At 38.6% G+C, this 25,115-nt stretch overlaps 1 protein-coding gene across 4 annotated transcripts in view; it reads left to right on the top strand.

Annotated features, from left to right (window-relative positions):
- Positions 1-25,115, top strand: part of PPP1R12B (protein phosphatase 1 regulatory subunit 12B) — a 242,776-nt gene that overhangs the window by 101,133 nt on the left and 116,528 nt on the right. For 2 of the 4 annotated variants that reach the window (XM_025384571.1, XM_025384570.1), the window contains one exon: positions 1,207-1,389. In XM_025384571.1, coding sequence (XP_025240356.1) covers positions 1,207-1,389 — 183 coding nt within the window. Of the gene's footprint in view, positions 1-1,206; positions 1,390-13,853; positions 14,211-25,115 lie in introns of those variants that run through there. The other 2 variants (XM_025384574.1, XM_025384573.1) reach the window with 1 other exon arrangement.

The following is a 25,115-nucleotide window of genomic DNA, read 5'->3' as shown; positions in this document are numbered from 1 at the left end:
GTTAAGTGTAATTTTTTATAGCTGTGTGTCTAGCTAATTTTATTAGTACTTCCTATAGATTCTTATCTTGTAAGTCTGAGGAATTTTTTGCCTTTTCTTTTTTTATTAAAAAATAACTATAAAATTTCACCTTTTTTTGTAGTCATTAATTGCTTCTGGAGAATTAGCATGTGTTTTTAGATATTACTTCTATCTTTTAAAATAGTCTGCTTTTATGTTTTATCTAGGTACCATATTAATATTTTTATATTTTTATTATTTTTTCAAGCTTGTAATGTGATTATTTGGAAGTAAGCTTAGAGCTACCTGTGAACATTTCTGCTAATAATTGTGAGTAGGTGAAAAAAATAGATTTTTAATATTTGTGCTTTTCATTGCTTTCTCCATCTCTGTATCAGTTGTGGACCTCTGTTACCCCAGCAACAGCTGTGACATCACAAATGATAGCTTTTTGGGTGGAGAGCCAATGGTTGCTCTCAACTCTTTGTTAAGAAACAAAGATCTTGTTTTCATGTAAATGAGTTTAATTATACAGCTTGCTGTTGAAAAGTCTGTAGTTAAGGATACTTATAGAATCTGGTTTGGTTTTTGTTTCAATTTCTCACTTCTGCAGTTATGAATATAGACAGGCATTTGGTTAAATGGAAAGAGAGAGCAGTTACTGAACTAGGTGAGGGAGAACTAAGCACACTGAGCTGTAGTATCAGTTGTCTCTGGATAATCCAAGAAGATGGTCATCAAATCTAGGCTGAGGACTACCACAAAGACTCCACTGCCAAGAATTAAGGAACAGGTAGAGACTAATATCGTAAGTGACTTTAATGTCTTTTTCTTGTGTAGAGAGGCCCTGTCTCTGTGTGCATGTGTGGAGACCAGATGTTACTGGGGAGTCATTTAAAACACTCTTGCATATGTCACTATCTTGCCTTGTGCCATAGCTAATGAGTTTTGTTAAAACGAAATCTCAGGCACACACATACACATACAAGTCTCATAAAATGTAACTCCTCAGGCAAAGGATGTCAGACTAAACGTGTAATTATACTATTCCAAACTGTAAGAGCTCAAAATTAAAAATCCAACAAACAACATCAGAGCAAGATTTCCTAGATGAACCGCTCTTTAATCCTTCTGTCTCTGTGCCAGTGCTTTGTTGTATAGCATGCCTAACCATTTCCTTTCTGCTTGTATCTTTTTTTATTTCAGGACTCCTCACAAATCCCAGGCTGACTCGACAGCAGAGAAAACAGCAGACAATGTCTCTTCTAGCACCCCGCTCTGTGTGATCACCAATCGCCCTCTGCCTAGCACTGCCAATGGGGTTACAGCTACTCCTGTACTCTCCATTACTGGAACAGATTCCTCTGTGGAAGCCAGGGAGAAGAGGAGGTATGTTGAGTTACTGATTTCATTTGTGGGGCTCTGCTTTGAGGTACAAGATAAAGGAATGGGCATAAAGTGCTTTTCCCAATTTCAAATACATTTATGAAAATTTATCTTTTTTTTTTGAGATGGAGCCTTGCTCTGTCACCCAACCTGGAGTGCAGTGACACCATCTCGGCTCACTGCAACCTCCTCCTCCTGGGTTCAAGCGATTCTCCTGCCTCAGCCTCCCGAGTAGCTGGGACTACAGGTGTGTGTCACCATGCCCAACTAATTTTTTTGTCTTTTTAGTAGAGACGGGGTTTCACCATATTAGCCAGGATGGTCTTGATTTCCTGACCTCATGATCCATCTACCTCGGCCTCTCAAAGTGCTGGGATTACAGGGCTGAGCCATTGTGCCCAGCCTGAAAATATATCTTTAAATTATTGTTCTGTCTTTTGCCTCTGAGCAGTCAGTTTTTGGTGACTCAATTATTTATGATTATTTAGCATAGACACTTATGCCGTTATGGATTTAGGCATATCTTTTTTCTGTTTGTCTTGTGATAGAGACAATTGTTAGGCATTATTTCACCATTTTGTAATGGAGAACCTGTGAAGCACAGAGAAGGATCTTTTGTTTTGTTATGGATAGTCTATGTTGACTTCTCTGGCAGCAAAGAAAGGGAGCAGTATGACACAAGGCTCAAAGAAATAGAGCTAGGATATAAACTTTTGATTACTTTGAAAAGAATACCAGAAAAAGAAATGAATAGTATGTGATGATATGGTAGAAGAATAGTGACTAGGTATTCTGTAATTTCCTTAGAGAGAAGTTGAGAGAACATTGTGAATTGACATAAAAAATATTTAAGGTAGAAGCTAAGAAAAACTTTTTGATTGCCAGCATTAAGAGAAACCTTGGAAAATGTGACCAAGCAAGAATGGGTCATTTTCTCCTACTTGAGGAAGTATTAAAAATAGAATGTACCGCATTTGGGAGGTTCAAATGTACTTGAAGACTAAGGCTATAATTATCCTTTGTTAAGATTAGACCAGGTGAAATCTTATCAAAATTTAGATTTCAGTTTGACTTTGTATTATTTTGAATATCCAAAGAAAGGAGCTTTTATATTTGTGTGTATTTAGAGACTGTCTTTTCTCCAATGTATGTTCTTGGCACCTTTGTCAAAAATGAGTTCACTGTAGATGTATGGATTTATTTCCGAGTTCTCTACTCTGTTCTATTGGTCTGTGTTTATGTCAGAACTATGCTGTTTTGGTTATAATAGCTTTGTGGTATAATTTGAAGTCAGGTAATGTTATTCCAGTTTTGTTCTTTTTGCTTAGGGTGGCTTTGCTATTCTGGGTCTTTTGTAGTTCCATATGAATTTTAGGATTGTTTTTTCTGTTTCTGTGAAGAATAGCATTGGTATTTTGATAGGGATTACATTGAATCTGTAGATTGCTTTGGGTAGTATGGACGTTTTAACAATATTGATTCTTCCAGTCCATGAATATGGAATATCTTTGTGTGCTATTTAATTTCTTACACCCATGTTTTATAGTTTTCATTGTAAAGATCTTTTAGTTCTTTGATTAATTCCTAGATATTTTGTTTTATTTGTAACTATTGCAAATGGGTTTACTTTCTTGATTTCTTTTTCAGATTGTTCACTCTTGGCAAATAAAAATGCTACTGACTTTTGTATGTTGCTTTTAAATTCTGCAACTTTATTGAATTTTTCAGTTCTAATAGTTTTTTTGGTGTAGTCTTTAGGTTTTTCCAGATATAACATTGTATATCTGCAAACAAGGGTAATTTGACTTCTTCCTTTCCAATTTGGATGTCATGTATTACTCTCTCTCTCTCTCTCTTTTCTTTATTTCTTTTTTCTTTTTTTTTTTTTTTTTTTAATAGAGATGGGGTCTCACTGTGTTTCCCAAGCTGGTCTCAAACTCCTGGACTCAAGACATTTTCCCACCTCTGCCTTCCGAAATGCTAGAATTACAGGCGTGAGCCACTGTGCCCAACCTATTACTTTCTCTTGTCTGATTGCTCTAAGAGGACTTCAGCATTATGTTGAATAACAGTGGTTGAAAGTGGACATCCTTGTCTTGTTTCAGATCTTAGAGGAAAGGCTTTCTGTTTTTCCCCATTCAGTATGATAATAGCTGTGGGTTTGTCATATATGGCTTTTAATGTGTTGAAGTATGTTCCTTCTATACACAGTTTTTTGAGGGTTTTTATCATGAAAGGATGTTGAATTTTATCAAATGCTATTTCAGCATCAATTGAAATGATCATAGGGTTCTTTTTTTTTTTTTTTTTTTTTGAGACGGAGTCTCGCTCTGTTGCCCAGGCTGGAGTGCAGTGGCCGGATCTCAGCTCACTGCAAGCTCCGCCTCCTGGGTTCACGCCATTCTCCTGCCTCAGCCTCCCGAGTAGCTGGGACTGCAGGTGCCGCCACCTCGCCCGGCTAGTTTTTTGTATTTTTAGTAGAGACGGGGTTTCACCGTGTTAGCCAGGATGGTCTCGATCTCCTGACCTCGTGATCCGCCTGTCTCGGCCTCCCAAAGTGCTGGGATTACAGGCTTGAGCCACCGCGCCCGGCCTGATCATAGGGTTCTTATCTTTCGTTCTGTCAATATGATATATCATACTGAATGATTTGTGTATCTTTGAACCATCCTTGCATCCCTGGGATAAATGAATTATCTTTTTAATGTGTTGTTGAACTTGGTTTCCTAGTATTGGCCTGTAGTTTTCTTTTTTTGATGTGCCCTGTCTGATTTGGTATCAAGGTAATGTTGGCCTCATCAGGTGAGTTTAGAAGTATTCCTTCCTTTTCTGTTTTTCAGAATAGTTTGAGTAAGATTGGTACTAATTCTTTTTTTTTTTTTTTTTTTTTTTTTTGAGACGGAGTCTCGCTCTGTCGCCCAGGCTGGAGTGCAGTGGCCGGATCTCGGCTCACTGCAAGCTCCGCCTCCCGGGTTCACGCCATTCTCCTGCCTCAGCCTCACGAGTAGCTGGGACTACAGGCGCCCGCCACCTCGCCCGGCTAGTTTTTTGTATTTTTTTAGTAGAGATGGGGTTTCACCATGTTAGCCAGGATGGTCTCGATCTCCTGACCTCGTGATCCATCCGTCTCAGCCTCCCAAAGTGCTGGGATTACAGGCTTGAGCCACCACGCCCGGCCAGTACTAATTCTTCTTTAAGTGTTTGGTAAAATTCAGCAGTGAAGCCATCAGGTCCCATGTGAGTGTGTGTATATGTGTAGTAAGTATAAAAGATACAATACAAATTAAACAAGATACAAGATACAATACAAACAGAACTTTTTGTTTTTGTTTATTATAATAAGGACAGCTCTAATGTGTCTATTATAAAGACTTTTTTTTATAAAGACACATTTTGAGAAGGAAGTTAAGGGATATGTTGAGTTAGAAAATAGTGTTTTTCTTCTTTTCTTTTCCTTCCTTCCTTTTTTCTTTTTCTTTTTTCTTTTTTTGTTTGTTTTTCATTTCTTTACATAAAATGGCAGGAAACTAATTTTTTGGGCTAACAGGTTTCAGAGCCAGTAACTGTCTTTTTAAAATTGGTCTCCAGCCAAGGAAATAGTAATAAGTCAATCTTGAATAGTAAATACTTATATACTTAATAGCTCAAATATAATTTAGATACTATTAGTTTCACCTAGAAACTAAATGCAAAAGTAATCTTTTCATTAGCTGACAAAAACTCTCTTTAAAAAATCTTTCTGAGCTGAGAGAAGTAAAATGAGTTAAACTCATCATTAAGACCTTGATGCCAGAAAGGATGGGGATATCAGGTTATTTATAAGACTGCATTATTAAATACCTTGTTGCATGAACTGTTATTTGAAGAAACTTAGTTTTACTGCCTTCTGGAAATGTTGTAACCTACATTCAATAAGATAGTACCTGTAACAGACCAGATATGTGAGTCAAAGGGTTAAATCAAAATATTAGTGAATTATGAGTTGAATGTGGTACATCAAGTATAGGTCAAGATAAGTGTATTTTAGGAATGGCACAAGATAAGTAAGTAGGGAGATGTTAGATGTAGACTGGTTGGATTCATTCACTGGATATGTTCTAGCATTCATTCATCTTCAAAATACTTATTGAATATTTTAACGTACCTGTTGCCAGGTGCTATGAGAAGCCCGGGTGATACATCAGTAAACCAGACAAATATGATGTGACCCCTTGTGAAACAAATATGCTAGTGAAAAAGAAAAATGTAAATAATTATATTTGTGTAATATATTATAAAGTAGTAGTATGAGTTGTTACAACAGTATCTTACCGAAGATCTGCCGACAGAAGACTTCCCTTCTTGGCCAGGTATGGTAGTTCACACCTGTAACCTTGGCATTTTGGGAGGCCAAATTGGGAGGATCACTTGAGACCAAGAGCTCAAGACCAGCCTGGGCAACATAGCAAGACCCCATGTCTACAAAAGTAAAATTAACAGGGTGGTGGCATACGCTCCCAGCTGCTTGAGAGCCTGAGGTGGGAAGGGCTCTTGAACCCTGGAGTTTGAGGCTACCATGAACTATGATAACACCACTGTACTCCAGCCTCGACCACAGAGCACAACCCTGTCTCTTAAAAAAAAAAAAAAAAGATTTCCCTTCTCCTAGAGGATGAAAGAAGGCTCTCATGAAGGTATGATACTGCTCAACCTGAGATCTGCTGGTTAAGTAATAGCTAAGTGAAGAGAAGGGAATGGGCATTCCAAACAAAAGGTCTGGCAATTGAAAAGACACTAAAGTGAAAAGGCACTTGATCTTTTGGAGAAACTGAGAGAAGGCATTGTGACTAAGAGTAGAGAATGAGGGGGAAAGGTCTAGGATGAAGCTTGAGGAGTGGGTAGGAGCTATATACATATATACATATATAGAGAGGGAGAGAGAATTCACATACCATACAATTCACTCATTTAGAGTGTACAATGCAGTGGTTTTTAGTATATTCAAAGATATGTGGAACCATCATCACCGTAAATTACAGAACATTTTCATCATCTTAGAGAGAAATCCTGTACCCTGTAGCTATCCCCCACAGTCTCCTCATTCCCCCTGCGCCTAAGCAACCACTGATCTACTTTTTGTCTATGGATTTGCTTATTTTGGACATTTTGTATAAATGGGATAAAAATACAGTCTTTTGTGACTGACTTCTTTTACTTAATGTTTTCAAGGTTCATCCATGTGATAGCATGTATCAGTACTGTATTCCTTTACATGGGTGAATAATATTCCATCATATAGATAATGCCACATTTTGTTTGTCCATTCATAAGTCAATGGACAGTTGAGTTGTTTCTGCCTTTTAGTTATTATGAATAATGTTACCATGAGCATTTGTGAGAAGTTTTTGTGTGAACATATGGTTTCATTTCTCTTGATTATATACCTAGGAGTAGAATTTCTGGGTCATATGCCACTAGAAGATTTTAAGCAAAAAGTACCATGACCTGACCTATAGTTTTTAAAGTTCTGGCTTTTAAACTCTGGCTGCAGTATTACATATGAATTGGATGAGGAAAAACAGACAAGAATGGATGTGAGATGACCAGTAAGGAAACCATTGCGGAAGAAAGGCTCATGAGAGAGAACAGTGGCTTGCACTAAGATAATGGTAGAAGAGATAGAGAAAAGTGTGAATGATCTTGGCCAGGCACTGTGACTCGTGTCTGTAAGCCCAGCACTTTGGGAGGCTGAGGGAGGGTGGATCACTTGAGGTCAGGAGTTCTAGACCAGCCTGGCCAACAAAGTACAATCCCGTCTCTACTAAAAATACAAAAATTAGCCAGGAGTGGTAGCACACGCCTGTAATCCCAGCTACTCGGGAGGCTGAGGCAGTAGAATCGCTTGAGCCTGGGAGGTGGAGGTTGCAGTGAGCTGATCATGCCAGTGCACTCCAGCCTGGGCCACAGAGCAACAATCTGTCTCAAAAAAAAAAAAAAAAAGAAAGAAAGAAATGTGAATGGTTTCAAAATATGTTTAGGAGGATGATTCCAACATGGTAGATGGAACTTGTAAGGCTCCCTTGCCCATTATAAACAGAAATTCATAGTTGAATTCAGAAGAATGATAGAGAACTCTCACATGACAAAAGTGAAGAGTACTCAAAATCCAGAGTCGTGTGAGTGACCCAGAATTGGTGTCAGACCTATATGTAGATCATAAGGTCTGGACGCTCAGATTTTAATGCCACGTGTGTGTAGAAAGCATGGCTTTGGGCCTACTAAGGCTGTGAGCTGTAACTAAGAAACTATGTATCGAGCTAGAAATCTCGAAGGGCTGCCCAGTTCATGAAAAGGGTACTTAGCCCATAACTCAAGGAAGTGGCAAGGAAGGAAATCTATACAAGGATCATGGTAGGGGCAGACAACTCATTTGTGAGAAATTTTCACTATTCATATAGCTTAGAAATCCCAGAAGTCAAGGATTTAATACAGAAACTGTGTCTGTACCCTTGAAACTCTGGGGCCCTGGCACAAGTAAATTCAAAACCACCTTGAAGGAACACATCTGCAACCCAGAGTAAAAAACTGTAAACTGTAAAAACAGTTTGAACCAAAGATGAATTCACATAAAACATAAACACTGAAGGTCACCATGAGGGAGAGTTCTGTGATAAACTCATAGATGCAGACTAACATGTAATAAAAGTTTTTAATGCAGAAAGAAATCTCAGACTATATGGGAATAGGTAACAAGAATTACAGTTGACCAGCGGTAGTGAAGATAGACACACGTATAGGAAGAGTTTGGTAAATGAATCAGGAATGGTTTTTAAAGTATAAGATTTTGCAAAATAGTATTATCTATATAGAATCTTGTTTAAATGGGAACCCACATATATAAAGCACCTAACAACCATTTATTGAGAGACTGCCATGTGCCAGGCACAGAGACATTAAGGATACAAGACCAAATAAAACATTTTTTTTGGCCAGGCGCAGTAGCTTACACCTGTAATCCCAGCTCTTTGGGAGGCCGAGGTAGGCGAACCACTTGAGGTCTGGAGTTCAAGACCAGCCTGACCAACATGGCGACACACCTTCTCTACTTAAAAAAAACAAAAAATCAGCTGGGCGTAGTGACATGTGCCTGTAATCCCAGCTTCTAAGGAGTCTGAGGCAGGAGAATCACTTGAACCTGGGACGCAAAGGTTGCAGTGAGCTGAGATTGCATCATCGAACTCCAGTCTAGGCAACAGAGCGAAACTTGGTCTCAAAAAAAAAAAAAAAGAAAAAAAAGAAAACATTTTTTCTGCCCTTGAGGATATAACTATCATGGGAAGGCAAACAAGTACATCAAATATTATTGTATAATTGTTAAGTGCTGTGGTAAAGATATGTGTAGATTGCTATGAGAGCATAGAGAAGGGGAATCTCAATTAGATTGAATAGGGTGACAAGGAAGGCCTACCAGAGGAGGTAACTGGAGTTGAATTTTGAAAGGCAACTATAAGTTAGCTATAAGTAGTAATAGGGGGATGGTATTTGAGAGGAAACAAGAAATTCAAGAAACAAACAAGTTCAGAATGCCTGAAGCTGGGAGAAGGTGAGGCGAGGTTAGCATTTCTGAAAGTGTCTTTTGTGGAATAGATTTAGATGAAGGAAAAAAAAAGTATGCTGTGGCCAAATGAATTCGGGAACAATGGATTAAACAAAATTAGATAGGATCACTCAAAAGCCTTCTTTGGGTCATTCCTCTCTGGGAAGTGGGGAGAGTGGGACATGGGAGTGGTTAGGGGATTTGCAGCATTTTCCAAATTTCTGAGTCCATCCAGTAGTTTTGTTTTGTTTTTCAAAGAAACCCAAGACTGGTATTCCACTGGAGAAACTTTGGAAATTGTCAAACTAGAGAGTTAGGCAGGAACCAAATCATGTAGATTTTTGTCTGTACTGTGCTAAGAAATTTGAATTTCTAGTCTTGAAGCTGTGGAATACAATTGAGGGATTTCCAGCAGGGGAATGACTTGATCAAATAAAACATATCATTTAAGCCTTTACAGAATTAAAGCCATTTCATTTCTCTGGCTAGACAAGCATAAACTGAAAGAAAAAAAAAATTAGATGTTTTGAAAACAGCTAAATTTTCCTTCTGAAAGAGCATGCTGGATGCTAATTCTCCACTTGAAGCTGCGGCTTTCTCTGTAATCAGCTCATTGTGGAAGGATTTTGAATCCTACTGGGAAACCTTAATAAAAGCCTGAAGCCTGTGTTCACAGGTCCAATTTCAAACAAGTAGTGAGCATTGGGATAAATGGGGTTTTAAAACTGGCCACAGCTAGACCTGAGTAGTAGAAGGTTCTCTCTCAGAAATAATCGCCATTTGCAGTGTAATTAGAGCACTTCAGTTGGGGAGTGGGTTTTACCATTAAATTGCACAACTGGCTCTCCTTTTCTGAGAATGTTTTATCTTAAGAGGGAATAAGTGGGTATGTGCATACCAGTTGGCCAGTGATCAGTCTCAGCTTTACACTCTTGTGCTAACAGTTCTTTACGCAGTTTGTTAATTACAGATATGTTGCTAAATGAACAACGCCAGATATAAAAGAATACATTATGATATCAAATAGTAATAAACATAGAAATGTTAATATTGGATTTTTGGGTCTATTATGGATACTTTTTATTTTTATTTTTTCTGTATTTTCCAAAGTTCCAAAATGATAAAGGATTATGTTATGATGGGGCAGAGGGAGCAGGAGGGCATGAAGGAAAATTAATTACAGGGACAACAGTCTTTCTTTTTTTTTTTTTTTTTTTGAGACGGAGTCTTGCTCTGTTGCCCAGGCTGGAGTGCAGTGGCCGGATCTCAGCTCACTGCAAGCTCCACCTCCCGGGTTCCCGCCATTCTCCTGCCTCAGCCTCCCGAGTAGCTGGGACTACAGGCGCCTGCCACCTCGCCCGGCTTGTTTTTTGTAGTTTTAGTAGAGAGGGGGTTTCACTGTGTTCACCAGGATGGTCTCGATCTCCTGACCTCGTGATCCGCCCGTCTCGGCCTCCCAAAGTGCTGGGATTACAGGCTTGAGCCACCGCGCCCGGCCAACAGTCTTTCTTATAATGTAAGTCTGTGAAGAAAGCCGTGATCATTGAAGAGTAAATATAATAGAGATTCAAGGTTTGCAGTATTCTAGATAATTTATGGTTTTGCGTACATAACTCAGTGCAGAACTTCTAAAACAGTTTATTCCTTTTGAGAAGGGCATAATCTTGGATTTGTGAAGTTCCTTTTTTTCCCCCCTGAAAAGCTCAAGTGTGCTTGAATGTATCCTCTTTATAAGATGGAAAGGACTAGAACATATGCTCCCTATTTTACAAATGGGAATGCTGAGGCCCTAAGAGCATAGAGTCATTTGCTTAATATCACATTTTGAGTCAGAGGCATAGTAGAGACTATCACCTAAGCCTTCTTTTCCTTCTTATTGAATTCACTGACCATTTCTTCTATTGAATTTAAGTATTATCCATTCAGAATAAAGGTTTTGATTCAGGGGCCAGTCCACAGCTCAGAATGCAACAGTCTTTATCTTTAGGGCATTCTGATAACTGCCATTCAGTCTTTGGATTGCTTGTGAGAACTATAGAAACAAGGTCATCTGATTATAAAGGGACTGATTTGACAGGATAGAAATGGCAAGTGGCAAGCTGTTGGCAGATAGCTCTGCAGAAATACCAGGGCCAGGCAGCAGCTGTCACAATAGTGCAGTGGTTGGGTTCTTTTTCCAAAGCTCTTAAGTTTTCCTTAGCAACAAAATGTAAACAATTCCCATTGCTAATATTAGAGTCTGATAGTGTCTGCCTTTGATTCTTTTGTTTCTCCTTTAGCTTTTTCTCTCTCGCCCAACCCTGAATTTTACATTTGTTTATGGTGCTCTTTCTTTTCTTTGTAGAAATGGTTAAAAATAGTTTTTCTCCACAATAAACTAAAATTGTCTCTCCCAAATAGCTCACATTACATATGACTGCTTGGTCAACATACAGTGAGTACTGGCTGAGTCATATATACCACACTTATCGACCTTCTTCAGTTCCTTGGGGTCTTTATAAGCTAGGTACTTGTACCTACTAATGTGAAGCTGTCAGCAGATTAATTTGGCATCATCTTTGGAATGTTTAAAATTTAAACCAAGAATTTAAACTCTGAGTTATGGTTTTTAAAAGTCATTTGATTTGTTCCTCTGTGTCCAAGCTAAAGACTGGCAGTTGTCAATTCAAAAAGGTACTCTAGAAAAGAGGTTCCACAAACAACTCCAATCTTTCTCCATTTTTGTTCTAAAGTGTTTAGTTTCTAAAAGTCTGCAGCCATGCTGCCACTACCAAGTTTTTTCTCTACTGAAAGAAATAAGCTCTCTCTTCCTAAGTATGAATATTGAACAAGAAGAGAGTGAAACGTATGTAGCAGTAGGTATATTTTCACTATATTACCATTCTGGAGGTTTCTGAATTTCTTATAGAATTAGTATTATGCTGTGGGACTTTGAACAATTCTGGAATAGAAAGAAAAAAGGCGATTCTTTTAGTGCTGTGGCCCTAATCCTTAGGTAGCAGAATGACAAGAGACTTCACCAGGCTGAATATACCTTACAAACAAACTGCTTTCAGTGTCATATGGCACCTCTATGTAATTTTTTTCAGAATATGTCTCTTTGAAATAGTAGTGATGATATGTTGCTGCCTGAGAGATGAGGCTACCCCTAGATAACTGTGAATGGCTGGACTTAGTGGGAAGTGCACAGGATTGATTTAAGAGTTCAGTTCAAATGGGGCCTGGTGGCTGATACCTGTAATCCCAGCTTCTTGAGAGGCTGAGGCAGGAGGATCACTTGATGCTGGGAGCTCAAGGCCAGCCTGGGCAATATAGTGAGACCCCCGTCTCTTTAAAAAAATTTAAAAAAAGAAGAGTCCAGTTCAGCCTCTTGTATGTGTGATTTTGGTTAAATAAATCAAGTTCCATTTCTGACTCTTTCCTCATATGTCAAAAAGGGATAATGCTTACCTTGTTTGTATGTATATGAAGATTAGAAATAATTTACGAGTAACCTAGATTTTCCCAAACCTATCTCATGGAGTTACCGTGAGGATCAAATGAGACAGACTATGTGAACGTGTTTTGCAAACTACAAAACAATTTAGAGATATATATGACAATTATGTATGTCATTACCAGTGAAATGCTTTTTTGACTTTCATTAAGATCCATTCCTAGCTTCTCCAGAGCCAATACATTTGGAAATAAGATCCACCCTAAAATGCTAAATGTTAATACCATTTTAGATTTTAGGTTGTTTTATTTAATTTTTAAACCCTACATGCTGTAGGGATTCCATATCTCAAGTTTAGGAGACTTAATTTTTAAATTTAAGCTCACTTGTCCTGCCTCTTATCTCCTTACCAATTATTTATAATGTCATACATTATTTTCTGCAGCCCTAAGGGAAAATCTCCATTGTGGTACCACAGTAAGTGGCAGCCATACACAGGTACCTTCTTATGCCTTTTTCCCCTCACCAAGCAGTGTCCAGGAATCTAAGCACTTGAACATTTATTTGAGGCAACAGCTAGTGAGCTGAATGTGATAATGGTAGCAGTTGACCCTTGCAGGAAAGTTCGAGCCTGGGCCTCCTATCCCAGTGGTATTCTTTATGCTAAAAATGTTAGTAATTCCCTCCCACAGATTCCTTTCCTGCCTAATTTAGTGAGGTCAATTTCTGTTGTTTCGCAAACAAGTACACTCCATACTATGCAGTAGTGGATATTTTTGATACTAGGGTGAGCATGTTTTAAAATTGGTTATAGTGATGATTGCATAAATCTGAATATACTAAAAATCTTTAAATGGTACACCTAATGGGTATGTGAATTATGTCTCAATAAAGCTGTTTAAAAATAACATTAGTACTGTTTATCTCCGCCAAACAGTTCTGGGAAGGGAGGCCTGGATGGTGTCTACTAAGAGTTAAAGCAATGAGATGTAGAGCCTTGAATAAAAGAGTCTATTTTCTTTTTTGCATATTTCTGTTGCTAAACATGGCTATTGCCAACACCATCTCACTTCATTTTCTAGAGACAAGGGCATTTGTCATGCAGTTTCTCAGCCCACCACTTAACAGTTCAGGAGTGGAAGCTTAAAGTGTTTTCCCCTCCCCCTCAGGACATGTGCATTTAGAAGAAAGGACAAGAGTCCACTTCCTTATGTAGCAGAACCTCTGGTAGTTCTATCCCAATTCCCAGCCACTTCAGAGTGAAGACAGTCACCCAACACCTGCTACTAAAAGCCCTTATCAGTCATGTTTCTGAGGTTAATCTCCTTCTGATAAAGTGGTTCATTTTTCAGAGCTATGAATATTGGTGACATGTAGGAGGGACCAAAATTTTGAGCCCTCATTCAACCCTCCCTTCTCGTTTATCAGCTGATTTTCCCATGTTAGAAAAGGACAGTTGCTGGTACAATCTCATAAAATGGGCTCCAGTGTTTAGAGAAGGACAGCCAGAAGAGTAACCACCCATTTGTTGAAAATTGGGCTTCTGGGAAAGTTGCTGCACAGGTGTGTGGCAAGGTGTGTCTGAGGTAGCTTGACCTGCTCTCACCTGGAATGATTTGATCTGGCAATAGAGTTCCTTGCCATTCCTGGTTTTATGGAAATCAGAGGCACAGGAAGTTGATCTGGGTGTTCTGGGGAATTGAGACAAGCCTCTGCCATAGTTTATTAGCACTCTCTGTGTTTGGAGGCTAACTTCAGTGTGTTGAGTTGAGACATCAGCAAGTGCTGGACCTGGAATGTCAGAAGCAGCAGGTAAAATTTCTTTGTTTGATAGTTTTAATGTCCTAGATACATGTGTCTTTGGGAAACTGGCTTGGTTGCATACTTTGATTTGGTAGTATGGTTGGGCAAGTGGTAAGAATAAGATATAACCAGTTTGGAACTTCACTAGTGTTTCTTCACATTCCTAATGAATTTAAACATATGCACTAACTTATAAAGATCAGACCCAAAAGATTAGGGTAGCAGAGGACAATTAAGAGTTTCAAGAAGTAGAAACATGCTTCTCTTTTGAAGAAGAAACTGGAATTGGCACTGTTATTCTTAAGTTGGATGGTAAGACACAGGTGATGGTTTATTATTCTTTATATCTTTTTTGTTTACCTTAAATATTATATAATATATGTTTTAAATAAGTAAAACAAAAAGAATTGTTGGATATTTAGGCAATTACAGAAAGAAGCTCGTTTACGTAGGTGAAGGGGCAGTTGCAACTTGAGTTGGCCTTTGAAATTATAAAATGAAGAGACTAGTTTGACCAGGTATAGGTAAAAGTTGTTTACTTACTACACACTCTACAATCAGATTGAATATTAATGGAAGTTAATGTTTTTCCATGTATGTAAGATTCCTAATTGATCTTGTTCAGAGGACCAGTTTCTGGACAGAATTCAAACACATGCTGAGTCAGGCAATATAGAAAATCCTACTGATCGTTAGTCATTTTAGTCCTGTAGAGAGAGCACTCACCAAACTCTGAATTCAGCCTACCCAGGACTATACTTTTCTCCCTATTTTTCTTATCCCTTTCTCTCAACTCTTCTTCCTGGTAATTGAGTCACTTTATTCAGGTAGAAAGATTAGGCCTATTTCCTGTAGGTTTTACTTTCATGACCCTCTTTCTTTGTCCATGGGTGACCTTCTTTCTGGAGTGGTTTTTTCTCACCTTCTCTGCTTAACAAAATTGTATTCATACTGTAAGAACTCCTGCAAATTAGAACCCACTGCTGACTACCCTGCTACACCCGAGCCCCAGGCTAAAATACTCTTCAGTGCTCTTTTTTTGTAACACTGTTTTAGGATTGGTTTACTAATTAATTAAATGGTATGTTGTTGCTTTTCATTACCACATTGTGAGCTTCTTGAGGGTGCTTTTTAATTGGGTTTTCTTCACAGAGCCTAATACATAGTAGATGATGGGTAAATGTTTATTGAATAAAATTATTTCTCAAATGAAAATAAGCCCATGTGTAGTGATCTTCTATGCCCATAAGATGGCAGCAGAAGAATGTCTGTTGATCTACTTGAGTGTGAAGCTAGCAAAGACCGTTTTGTGTTTGGATGAGTTTGCAGATGAGCCTTTCTATCCCATTCCATTTAAGTGTTTTAATATAGGGAATGCAGATATTTTTGGCACATGAGGCCGTTTGTGCATTTTCACCCTGGCACTTCTTCACACAAGAGCAACAGGAACAAGATATAAAGCTCCCTGGGTTGCGAGACAGGATACCTTGTTTACTCTCCAGCTAAGCCCACAATTTATGCCTTTTCAGGCAAGCCATTTAACTTCTCTTGTTCAGTTTCTTAATCAGCTAATTGGTGGAGTTATGAGATCTATAGGGAATATTAGATTATAAAATAATAGCCTTCTAAGTCATCAGTGACTGTCTTAGTTATGTGCTCAATATTGTGTTAAGAACTGTATCATAAAAAAGGGACATGCCCTAGGTGCTCTCATGATCCAAGACATCAAATGTACACATAGTAAGGCATGAATGTATATTAAGGAATAGTATATCCTTGAGAGCAAAATTATGTTTAGGTAGGTATATTAAGAGTTCAGAGAAGATAAATGGTATAGGATGCAGTAGCCAGAAGGAGCTTCATGGAGCCAGAGGAGATTGAGTTTGCCTTTAAGCATATGAAGGGTTTAAATGCTGTAAGAGAATTAACGTTTTTGGAAACTTACTATATGCTAAGTACCCTGCTAGATGCATTTAACCTTTGTAACTTTGTCAGATAAGTAATATTCTTTTCTTAATACACATAAGAGAATGCATTAAGGCTCAGCTAGGTTAAGGAATCTGTCCACAGTCACAGAATTTGTAATGAAAAGCCAGAATTCAAAACGAGGTCTTTCGGACTTTGAGGCCCATGCTTCCAAGAAAATGTGTCCAAGGGGTCAGTCTTCATTGGATATTTGTATACCATGAGCTTGGCAATATAAGCACTATGGTTAGAATCTCTTCATATTTATTTGAAGGGGAGGTAGAACTTCTAGGAAATGAGTCTTTGTATAGGGAGATATCACTTCTGAAAGTGAAGCAAATTGAAAACTTGCTAGCCTCTCTGAAATCTGGATGGGAAATAGGGTTTTTTTGTTTTGAGAACCAAATGAGAGGTTGTCTTATGGGTCACCTGGCTGTCCAGGGTTGGCTGAGGTTGCTGAGTATAAGAAACTTATCTTTGGGAGAGTTCCAGAGCCTTGGGCAGGCATATTTCTATTTTAAGACGTATTTTTAAAAATGGAATTGGCTGACAGCAATTACCTGAGGGCTTGTTTCTGATTCTTCTTTAAATTAAACAGTGATTTTTTCTTCCTCTTCCTCAGAGTCTCTTAGATAATACTGGATAGTATACTGACCTAGCTTTTAAATTTATTTTTTCTAAGGAAATCTAGTCTTCTAACCTGATAAAGGGAACTAGAGTATGATTCAGAATCCTTGCCCAGTTGTGCTGAAAATGGCTCATTGATCATTGACATGTAAATAAAATATAGTAATAGCTCAAGAATCCTTTGAGAACTAAATTTCTTTATAATGAAACTGACAGTGTTTAATAGAACACTTAGCATACAAAATTCATAAACATTGGGAAGCAAAACTGCAAGCTTAGCTCTATCTATGACAAAAATACACCTGCACAATGATTTTGTTTGTCCTTGACAGTTGCTTGTTTTTCCATCATAATAGAATTCACCTTTGACCCTGCACTGCTCTCTAGGGTTACCATATCTCACTCTTCCCTTCACTGTTCATCTTGAAACAGTCTTCCAATTTCACTTTATCCATTTCTTGGCCTTCTATTCACTGTTCAAATATTGAAATAGAAATTCTACCCACCCCCCCAATCCAGTGAATTTTTTCTGGCAAAGGGCCCTGTAAACTTTCTAATAACAGATTCCTTAGTCACTTCATCTTTTACCTTGAATCCTGGCAATAATTATAATGTTGACTATTGCCTTCCTAAATTTTTGTTCTACCATAACCTCTCTGATAGTATTCTTTCCTGGCTCACTTCTACCTTTTCTGATTGCTCCTTCTTTGTGTTCTTTTTAGCACTTTTTTTTCTGTGAACACCTTAGGTATTGTTCCTTAAGCTTCCTTCTTTTCTCTCCTTAGGACTCTCCCTAGCTGACCTCATCCACTCTGATTGCTGCAGTCAGCACTCAGATCTCTCTCTCTCCAGCTCAGACTTCTTTTTTTTTTTTTTTTTTTGAGTCTTTCTGTGTCACCCAGGCTGGAGTGCAGTGGCGCCATCTCGGCTCACTACAAGCTCCGCCTCCCAGGTTCACGCCATTCTGGGGCCTCAACCTCCCCAGCAGCTGGTACTACAGGTGCCCGCCGCCACGCCCGGCTAATTTTTTTGTATTTTTAGTAGAGACGAGATTTCACCGTGTTAGCCAGGATAGTCCCGATCTCCTGACCTCGCCGCCTGCCTCGGCCTCCCAAAGTGCTGGGATTACAGGCGTGAGCCACCACACCTGGCCCAGCTCAGACTTCTTTGCAGAAGTTCATTATACTACATGTAAAGAACTTACTTAGGACAGCCTGACTTCATGTAGGCACTCCGTAACAATAGCCATTTCTGGCTGTTACTTTATCTCCTTATTTCTTATTTCCTTTTCCCTTTATTTATCTATTTAAAGTAGTATTATAGGCATGTATTTCTGTAAGGGTTCTCAAGTCCTCTTTAGAAAGAGAGAATAAGCAAACAGGTAAACCAAATCTTTCTTTCCTCTAGCCTTAAAAAGGCAAGATAAAGTCTCTGTTCTCACTTTCTTTTAGAAATCTCTTTGCTAATGGTCTTACATGTCACCCAACTGAGAACTTGGAAATCAAACTAGAAGGCTTTTCATTATTTACTTCTCATATTTAGTCTGTCACCAAGTCCTGTCTTTCATTCTCCTTCAGAATCCTTCAATTCCATCCTCTCCTCTCTCTGTTAACTCAGGCCCTCCTAACTGGGACCTTTGGCCTTCCTCTCCCTTGCCCCACCCCACCATTCCACCACCTACAGTGAAGCATTAGTGATCTTTCTAATATGCAAATCTCATCCAGTCACTCTCTCCTGCTTAAAATCTGAGAATGGTCCTGCAAGCAATGTTGTCCTCCCTTGTTTTCTAGAAAGTCTCTTATTCTCTTTAGATTCTGCCCAGATCACCCCCCCTGCAGCATTTTATATCTGATACTCCTCAGATTTCCTCTCCAGAGCTATCTCTTTGTGGCATTTTTTTGTCTTAAATTTTAATTATCAACACTTAGTATGTCCAACTCCCTTACAAGATCTTGCTTCAGAAGAGACATTCATTTTCATATGTAGTATCTGGAACAGGTAAAGAAGTGGTGACTGGGCACGGTGGTTCATGCCTGTAATCCCAGCACTTTGGGAGGCTGAGGCGGGCGGATCCCTGAGGTCAGGAGTTTGAGACTAGCCTAGCCAACATGGTTAAACCCCATCTCTACTAAAACTACAAAAAATTAGCCAAGCATGGTGGTGCTCGCCTGTAGTCCTAGCTACTTGGGAGGCTGAGTCATTTGAAGCCAGGAGGCGGAGATTGCAGTGAGCTGAAATCGCACCATTGCACTCCAGCCTGGGTGACAGAGTGAGACTCTGTCTCAAAAAAAAGAAAAGAAAGGTAAAGTGGGAAAATGGTTGAATAGAATGAACAAAATAAGTGCATGAACCAATACACTATTGACCAGACTTTTAAAATGGTAAATAAATATGTAGGAAATTAGGGTCAACCCTAAAACAAAACTGAATAGCTCAGATTCTGAGTTTTATCCATAACGTTAATTCAGTTCAATAATTGTTTTAGAGTACCTAATAAAGAGTAGGCACAATGCTAAATTTTAATGATGTAATGATAAAGAGTAGTCCTTACCTTCCTAGAACTTCGAGAATGGTGGTTAGTTGTGGGTAGAATAGCACTTTTTTTGTTATAATCTACAGTTTAGTATAGTGGCCAACATCTGACTTAATGAGCTAAGACAGTTGTTGGTTTCCATATTACTTTCTAGTGTGAGAAAAAGTCAATGTGTTTCTTCAACAGTGAGTTTTAAAAATAACTATTGGGTACTAGGCTTAGTACCTGGGTGATGAAATACAATAATCTGTACAACAAACTCTGTGACATGAGTTTACCTGTGTAACAAACCTGCAGCACATGTACCCCTGAACCTAAAATAAAAGTTAAAAAAAATTTTCCTTAGGCTAGGACTGGGGTGACCACCGAGTAGCATGAGTGAGGTTTGGAGGGTGACAGAATTGTTCTGTATCTTGATTATGGTGATGGTTATGAGACTTTATGCCTTTGTCAAAACTCACAGACCTATATGCTAAAAAGGGCAAATTTTACCATATGTAGACTTACCTCAGGAAACCTCACTCAAAAAAGAAAAAAAAAAAAAAGCCACTCAGTCTTAAAGGAATTTGATTCATCTGCAAAGTAGGGTAATTGGAAAGTGAAAATAATAGACTTATTTTAGAGGCTTTCTCTGAAGATAAATCTAATTTAGGTCTATTAGGGAGTTCTTTCTTTCTAGATCCTTTCGTTCATAATCTGAGCTAATGGAAAGTTCAGAAATCCCTGAAATTGCTAGCCAAATTTTGTGTATACGTAAGTGCTTTTTTAGGGGTAGGAGATTACATTTCTTATCTGATTGTTAAAGATGGGTTAGATTTCAATAAAGGTTAAGAACCGCAGGTCTAAGAGCTTTTCTGCTTCCCCAGGTACCCCCTTTTTCCCTACTGGAGGCCATCCTAGTGATTACAGGAGCTGGAGACCAATTTCTAGGAGTTGGTGAGAGTAGAAGAGTCTGTGAATCTACTGGTCGTAATACAGAGAGTCCATGTATGCTAACAGAGGTCTTTTCCTGATTGCCTACTTACACAAGTTAGAACTCCTTTTTCTACCACTTCTGACCTCTTTTCTCTCTCTTTGCCCTCTATGGCTGACCAGTTATTTTCTGGCATATTTAACTTCCTTTAGTATTTAGCATATACTGAGGAGTACTTGTGCTTTCTGTATCACTATCAACTATGGTAATAAAAAAAGTGTGAAATATAAATACATCTCTTTTATGTATATCTTACTGTTTGGAACAGTCCTTTAAATATTAATGATCATTTTTCAAAGTTAAAAGTTTCTAACCTTAACTTTTTTTTTTTTTGAGACGGAGTCTCGCTCTGTCGCCCAGGCTAGAGTGCAGTGGCCGGATCTCAGCTCACTGCAAGCTCTGCCTCCCGGGTTTATGCCATTCTCCTGCCTCAGCCTCCCAAGCAGCTGGGACTACAGGCGCCCGCCACCTCGCCCGGCTAGTTTTTTTTTTTTGTATTTTTTAGTAGAGACGGGGTTTCACCGTGTTAGCCAGGATGGTCTCGATCTCTTGACCTCGTAATCCGCCCGTCTCGGCCTCCCAAAGTGCTGGGATTACAGGCTTAAGCCACCGCGCCCGGCCTCTAACCTTAACTTTTAAAAAATTTACAAAATTTTCCACAATAACTGTATTTTAAATAGAAAATAAAAATTGCACATATTCTCACCATCAGCAGTATCACTGCTAACATCTTTATATATTTTATTTATTTTGAGATCATGCTGTATACAGTTTTTTCTTTTAAAAAATTATTGGCCAGGTGCGGTGGCTTATGCCTATAATACTAGCACTTTGGGAGGCAGAGGTTGGAGGATCACTTGCACTCAGGAGTTCGAGACCAGCCTGGGCAGCATAGTGAGACCTCATCTCTACAGAGAATTATAAAGAAAAAAAAAACTAGCCAGGCATGGTAGCCTGTGCCTGTAATCCCAGCTACTCAAGTGACTGATGTGGGAGGATCACTTGAGCCCAGGAGGTCGAGGCTGTAGTGAGCTATGATCGTGCCAGCTGTACTCCAGCCTGGGTGACAGAGCAACACTTCATCTCAAAAAACAAACAACAAAAAAAAAGAAAACAAAAAGTTATTAAATATTACAAACACCCAATCTATCCATCTTCTGGTCTGATCAAATCCCAATATTTTGCCATATTTGCTTCCGTTATTAAGAATAAAATATAGTTAAGCCCCTGTGTATCTCTCCTCAGTCTCATCCTTTGATTCTGTCCCTAAAATTAATCACTATCCTGAATTTGCTATTTATCATTCTCAAATTTTTATCACTATTATTCATTTGCATACTTATATAATCTTTTACATATTTTAATACTTTATATAAATGGTATAATCAGCACACATCATTCTGAAACTTGCTTTTGTCACTTAGCATTCTGTTTGTTCATTCTAAATGCTTATTTTAATCCATTGTATAATTATACCACAGTTTGTTTTTGTTTTTTTCCTGTGCTGATGGACATTTAGGTATTTAGATCTTTTTTTTTTTTTCTTCCCCTAATACTAATGATGCTGCTGTTTACATTCTTGTTCATGTTTCTTGACACAAACATGCAAGAGTTTCTCAACAGTATTTATTTCCAAATGGAATTTCCGGGTCTATAGGATAAATGCATCTTCATTGGAGCATGATTGCTCTCCTGTTTACTCTCACCAGCAATGTACATGATTTTCTAATTCTTTACAGCTAGGTTAGACTTGAATTTTTTTGTTTGTTTGTTTTTTGCTGCTGCTTTTTTGGTCATCTAAGGAAGATAAAATCATTTCTCATTTTAATTTGCATTTTGTTTTTATTACTAGTGAAACACCATTTTCTCTTATGTTTATATGCTTTCTGGTTTCCTTTTTTGTGAATTTCCTGATTATGTATTTTGTTGATTTTGTTGTTGTCATTAGGTTGGTTCTTTTTTAAAAAATGGGTAAAAGTTTTTTTATATATTCCAGATATGAATATTTTGGAACTTATGTATATGTAGTACTTTTTAGTTTGTCTTTTAATGTCTATAATATTTTATCACATGAATGTTCTTTAATTTATTTAACCATTCCCCTTATTGTTTGATATGTAGGTTATTTCCATATACATTTTGTATGTTTAATTTCTTGGGCTATCTTGTTAAAGAAAAATAAGTGGTGGTGCTGAATTTGTCTTGGTCTGCTTTGCGGTAAATGATAAATATTTGACACAGTTGGCCTGGTACAGCTGATGTGTATGAAATAAAGCAGCACTCACTGGCCTTGTTGGTGCTTGAATCTGCCATTCTTACCATCAGTAACACTTGTTCTGACCAGGAACTAACTGTAGAGTGACCTACATAAGTAAAACATTGTTATTGTGAAAGTGGCTTTGGCACTTGAGGCTGATGTGTTTTTAATGAAACAAATATTCAGATGGAAAAGAATTAAAGATGATATAGTAGTTATCTAAGGTAGGTCACAGAAACACTAGACTCACACTTTCTCTAAAGCAAAAGGACTTCTCTGAGCCATAGCTTGGTGATATATAACTTAAGAGTCTAGAGCAGGGATCAGCAAACATTTTCTGCAAAGGACCAGATAGTAAATATTTTAGACTTTTCAAGCCACATTGCTTCTGTTGCAGCTGCTCCCTTCTGCTGGCGTAGCACAGCAAGCAGTAGTCATACAGCCTTGCCCATTCATTTATGTGTTGTCTATAACTGCTTTGGCCTCACAACAGAGCTGTTGAGTAGGCCTGCAAAACCTAAAAGATTTACTGTTTGACCCTTTACAGACAAAATTTGCTGACTTCAACCTCTGCAAACTCAGCACTCTTGACATTTGGGGCCAGTTAATTATAGGTCTCAATTCAAGAAATGCTTAGTTTGGCTGAGGGAAATTCTTTCTTAAAAAATTCTTAATGGAATTGTAGCTTTGATTCCTTGCTTAAACGTCAGCTCTGATCTCAGTGTTAAATTAGAGAGGCCAAAATGACACATGAGCATTTGAATGCAGTTGTCCTAAACTGTGAAATCAGATCATATTTTGATATGTGACACATATTAGATCTAGAAATCTTCCTGATGTGTAGCTAGCTTATCAAATTGAGTGGTATGTACACTCTTTCTCTATCTAGGTTTAACCCATTTATAGCAGATATGAAATTTGTTCCTGCATTTCTGTGTGTCAGGTGTTCCTTTTTTATCTATCTCTTCACAGCTGTTGGCATTTGCCAGCTGGCTATGCCTGATCCTCAAGTGAGGCAGTATTTACAGCTCACTTGGATGGATGCAGCAACTAGGGTAGCTCAAGGGCAGATGAAATAGGATCCAGAATGAGAATGCTGCATCTCTCTTTGCTCTGTCTTCTTTCACATGAGGAAGAATTTCTCTTTCTCCCCTCCCTGTCAGATGAGAAGTAGTATTGATTGGTTTGGTACAGTGTATAAAACATGCATCTAATGGAATGTTATTTTGGGAACTATTAGCAGCATTGGCTCTGCCGAGGCCCAAGATTTTGCCTTCTTTCCGTTTTCTCCTCCCCTTCCTTCTCCTCCTCCTTAGTAGCAGCTCCTTAGCAAATTACAAGCTTTGCCTCTGGCTTGCTGTATAGCAGTGGCAGTGCAAGCCTTTTCCAGTTTCCAAGGGAGACCGGGTGCTGAGACTGCAGTCTTTCCCAGCAGCCACTTACCTTTCTTGCTATTCGCTTCCACGCGTCTCTTGACCTTCGTTCTGCTATGCAGGCCTGCTCGAGGAGGTAACAGCCTGTTTTCTTGGAGCTCTCTTTGTCAAAGGGGACAGAGGGAAAGTAGGGTGGTACAGGGTAAGGCATACAGAGACAGCAGAGTATAAATGCTGCAATTGGGAAAAAGTAGCTCTAAAGTGTGCTGTATCTGTGAGCTTGTTCCTATTTGCTGTATCTATAGAACTGTTTGTAAAGGTGGGAACCCCAACACTATATCGTACTACTTAAAGTACCACATATAAAAATGTAAGATTACTGTAATACTGCCTCCAGGAAGCATAGGAGAAAAATGAGAACTTTGAGAAGAAAATGGAATCAATTGCTTTTAAACTTAGCTGACTAATAAATTGCTTTTTTTTTTTTTTTTTTTTGGGAGACAGAGTCCCACTCTGTCGCCCAGGATGGAGTGCAGTGGCGTGATCTCACTGCAACCTCTGCCTCCCAGGTTCAAGTGATTCTCGTGCCTCAACCTCCCCAGTAGCTAGGATTACAGGTGTAGGCCACTATGCAATTTTTTCTATTTTTAGTAGAGACAGAGTTTCACTGTGTTGGCCAGGATGATCTCGAACTCCTGGTCTCGGGTAATCCGCCCACCTCGGCCTCCTAAAATGCTGGAATTATAGGCATGAGCCACTGCGCCCAGCCACAAATTGCATTCTTGATGAAATTTTGTTAAGTTTATGTTTTGTGAGTTGGATCTGGCTTTCAGGTTTGAGGAGAGGGCTTGGTAATATTGTCTTTTAATTGGGTTATTGGGACTTCTAGAGCTGTGATGTGCAGTATGGTAATCAGTAGCCATGTGTGGCGCCACTCAAATTTAAATAATTAAAATTAAATTTAAAATTTAGTTCCTCTTTTAAGTGCTCAGTGACCACATGTGACTAGTGGCAACCATATTGGGCTGTGCAGGTATACAACATTTCCATTATCACACAAAGTTCTGTTGGACAGTACTAAAGAAGGTAACCTATGAAATATAAAAAATTTAGTATTTGGCCAGACTGAGGAATAGACATTTTAGTGAGGAGACTTAGAGGCTGTTTGTTCAGAATCAGCATAAAT

The sequence above is a fragment of the Theropithecus gelada genome, chromosome 1, assembly GCF_003255815.1.
Source record: "Theropithecus gelada isolate Dixy chromosome 1, Tgel_1.0, whole genome shotgun sequence".
NCBI classification, from domain to species: domain Eukaryota; kingdom Metazoa; phylum Chordata; class Mammalia; order Primates; family Cercopithecidae; genus Theropithecus; species Theropithecus gelada.
The sequence above is the reverse complement of the archived record's forward strand: the minus strand, read 5'-3'. Positions and strand labels throughout refer to the sequence as shown.